Source organism: Coturnix japonica, unplaced genomic scaffold (assembly GCF_001577835.2).
Source record: "Coturnix japonica isolate 7356 unplaced genomic scaffold, Coturnix japonica 2.1 chrUnrandom511, whole genome shotgun sequence".
Lineage (NCBI taxonomy): Eukaryota > Metazoa > Chordata > Aves > Galliformes > Phasianidae > Coturnix > Coturnix japonica.
In genome coordinates this window covers 31,732-34,580 of record NW_015439899.1, presented here as the reverse complement: position 1 = coordinate 34,580, position 2,849 = coordinate 31,732, and the positions used below count along the sequence as shown (strand labels likewise).

The following is a 2,849-nucleotide window of genomic DNA, read 5'->3' as shown; positions in this document are numbered from 1 at the left end:
ACCGCACATATCCCCCCATAGACACCGTATCCCCCATATCCCCTATACTCTCCCCATAGGACACCCATATCCCGCCCATATCCCCCAAGACACCCCATATCCCCCCATCATCCCCCATAGCCCACCCATATCCCCCATATCCCCCATATCTCCCCATAGAACACCTATAGTTGCCCCATATCTCCCCATAGAGCCCTTGGTGAGCTCATGGCCCTGTGACCCCCATCGTGTGCTGGTTGCCCACGTCCCATCCGAGCGTCGCATCGTTTCCTTTGGGTCGGGTTATGGGGTAATTCACTGCTGGGTAAGAAGTGCTTCGCCTGAGAATCGCATCCAGGATGGCCAGCAACAGGGATGGCTGGGCAGAGCATATGCTGGTATGGGGGTCTATGGGGGGATATGGGGTGTCTATGGGGGATATGGGGTGTCTTCATGGGGCGATATATTGGGCTCTATGGTTGTCTGAAAGGGCTCTGTGGGGGGATTGGGGGATATGGGGAATTGGGGCCATATGGGGTGTCTATGGGTGATATGGGGTTTGTTATGGGGGGATATGGGGGGAATATGGGTGTCATAGGGGGGATATGGGGGGATATGGGGTGTCTATGGGGGGGATATGGGAGATATGGGGTGTCTATGGGGGCGATATGGGGTGTCTATGGGGGATATGGGGTTGTCTATGGGGGGATATGGGGATGTCCTATGGGGGGATATGGGGGGGATATGGGATGTCTTGGGGGGATATTGGGGGGATATGGGGTGTCTTTTATGGGGGGATATGGGTGTCTATGGGGGGATATGGGATGTCCTATGGGGGATATGGGGGGATATGGGGTGTCTATGGGGGGATATGGGGGGATATGGGGTGTCTATGGGGGGATATGGGGGGATATGGGGTGTCTATGGGGAGATATGGGGGGATATGGGGGGCATATGGGGTGTCTATGGGGGGATAATGGGGGTGGTCTGGGGGGGGATTGGGGGGATATGGGTGTCCTGTGGGGGGGGTATGGGGTGGTCTATGGGGAGGATATGGGTGTCTATGGGGGGATATTATGGGGTCTATGGGGGGAGATGGGGGGATATGGGTGTCTATGGGGGGATATATGGGGAGATATGGGGGGATATGGGGTGTCTATGGGGGGATATGGGGTGTCTATGGGGGGATATGGGGGGATATGGGGTGTCTATGGGGGGATATGGGGTGTCTATGGGGGGATATGGGGTGTCTATGGGGCGCTATAGGGTCTCTGCCCCATAGATCTGTATCTCTGCCCCATAGATCTTAGGGGTGACGTCCCCCAATGGGGAGATATGGGGTGTCTATGGGGTGTCTATGGGGGATATGGGTTGTCTATGGGGGATATGGGGCTCTATAGGGTATCTATGGGGTGTCTATGGGGCTCTATGGGGTCTCTATCGTGTCTCTGCCCCATAGATCCGTATCTCTGCCCCATAGATCCTCGGGGTGACGTCCCCCAATGGAGAGCTATAGGGTGTCTGTAGGGGGATATGGGGGGATATGGGGTGGTTATGGGGCTCTGTGGGGCTCTATAGGGTCTCTGCCCCATAGATTCCTATCTCTGCCCCATAGATCCGTCTCTCTGCCCCATAGATCCTCGGGGTGACGTCCCCCAGTGGGGAGATATGGGATGTCTGTGGGTGATATGGGGCTCTATGGGGTGTCTATGGGGGATATGGGGTGGTTATGGGTCTCTGTGGGTCTCTATTGTGTCTCTGCCCCATAGATTGTATCTCTGCCCCATAGATCTCAGGGATGACGTCCCCCAGTGGGGAGATATGGGGTGTCTATGGGGCTCTAGGTTTTCTATGGGGCTCTATGGGGTCTCTATTGTGTCTCTGCCCCATAGCTGCTATCTCTGCCCCATAGCTGGTATCTCTGCCCCATGGATCCGTATGTCTGCCCCATAGATCCTCGGGGTGACGTCCCCCAGTGGGGAGAGATGGGATGTCTATGGGGGATATGGGGCTCTATAGGGTATCTATGGGGTGTCTATGGGGCTCTATGGGGTGTGTATTGTGTCTCTGCCCCATAGATCCATCTCTCTGCCCCATAGATCCTCGGGGTGACGTCCCCCAGTGGGGAGATATGGGGTGTCTATGGGGCTCTAGGTTTTCTATGGGGCTCTATATGTTCTCTGTGGGTCTGTATTGTGTCTGTGCCCCATAGATCCATATCTCTGCCCCATAGCTGGTCTCTCTGCCCCATAGATCCTCGGGGTGACATCCCCCAGTGGAGAGAGATGGGATGTCTATGGGTGATATGGGGCTCTATAGGGTATCTATGGGGGATATGGGGCTCTATAGGGTATCTATGGGGTGTCTATGGGGGGATATGGGGTGTCTATGGGGCTCTATAGGGTCTCTGCCCCATAGCTGGTCTCTCTGCCCCATAGATCCTCGGGGTGACGTCCCCCAATGGGGAGATATGGGGTGTCTATGGGGTGTCTATGGGGGATATGGGGCTCTATAGGGTATCTATGGGGTGTCTATGGGGCTCTATAGGGTCTCTGCCCCATAGATCTGTATCTCTGCCCCATAGATCTTAGAGGTGACGTCCCCCAGTGGGGAGATATGGGGTGTCTATGGGGGATATGGGGTGTCTATGGGGGGATATGGGGTGGTTATGGGTCTCTGCCCCATAGATCCGTCTCTCTGCCCCATAGATCCTCGGGGTGACATCCCCCAGTGGGGAGATATGGGGTGTCTATGGGGGATATGGGTTGTCTATGGGGGATATGGGGCTCTATAGGGTATCTATGGGGTGTCTATGGGGCTCTATAGGGTCTGTGCCCCATAGATCCGTATCTCTGCCCCATAGCTGGTGT

The 2,849-nt window shown here is 55.6% G+C and overlaps 1 protein-coding gene across 1 annotated transcript in view; it reads left to right on the top strand.

Moving 5' to 3' along the window:
• Window positions 1-159: 159 nt before the first annotated feature.
• The window catches only part of LOC107307214 (phosphoenolpyruvate carboxykinase [GTP], mitochondrial), a gene marked incomplete at its 3' end in the record, with an annotated part of 25,771 nt that continues 23,081 nt past the window's right edge, over window positions 160-2,849 (top strand). Inside the window, exon 1 of the mRNA XM_032441715.1 lies at window positions 160-377. Within this exon, the coding sequence (XP_032297606.1) occupies window positions 339-377 (39 nt within the window). The remainder of the gene's footprint in view (window positions 378-2,849) is intronic.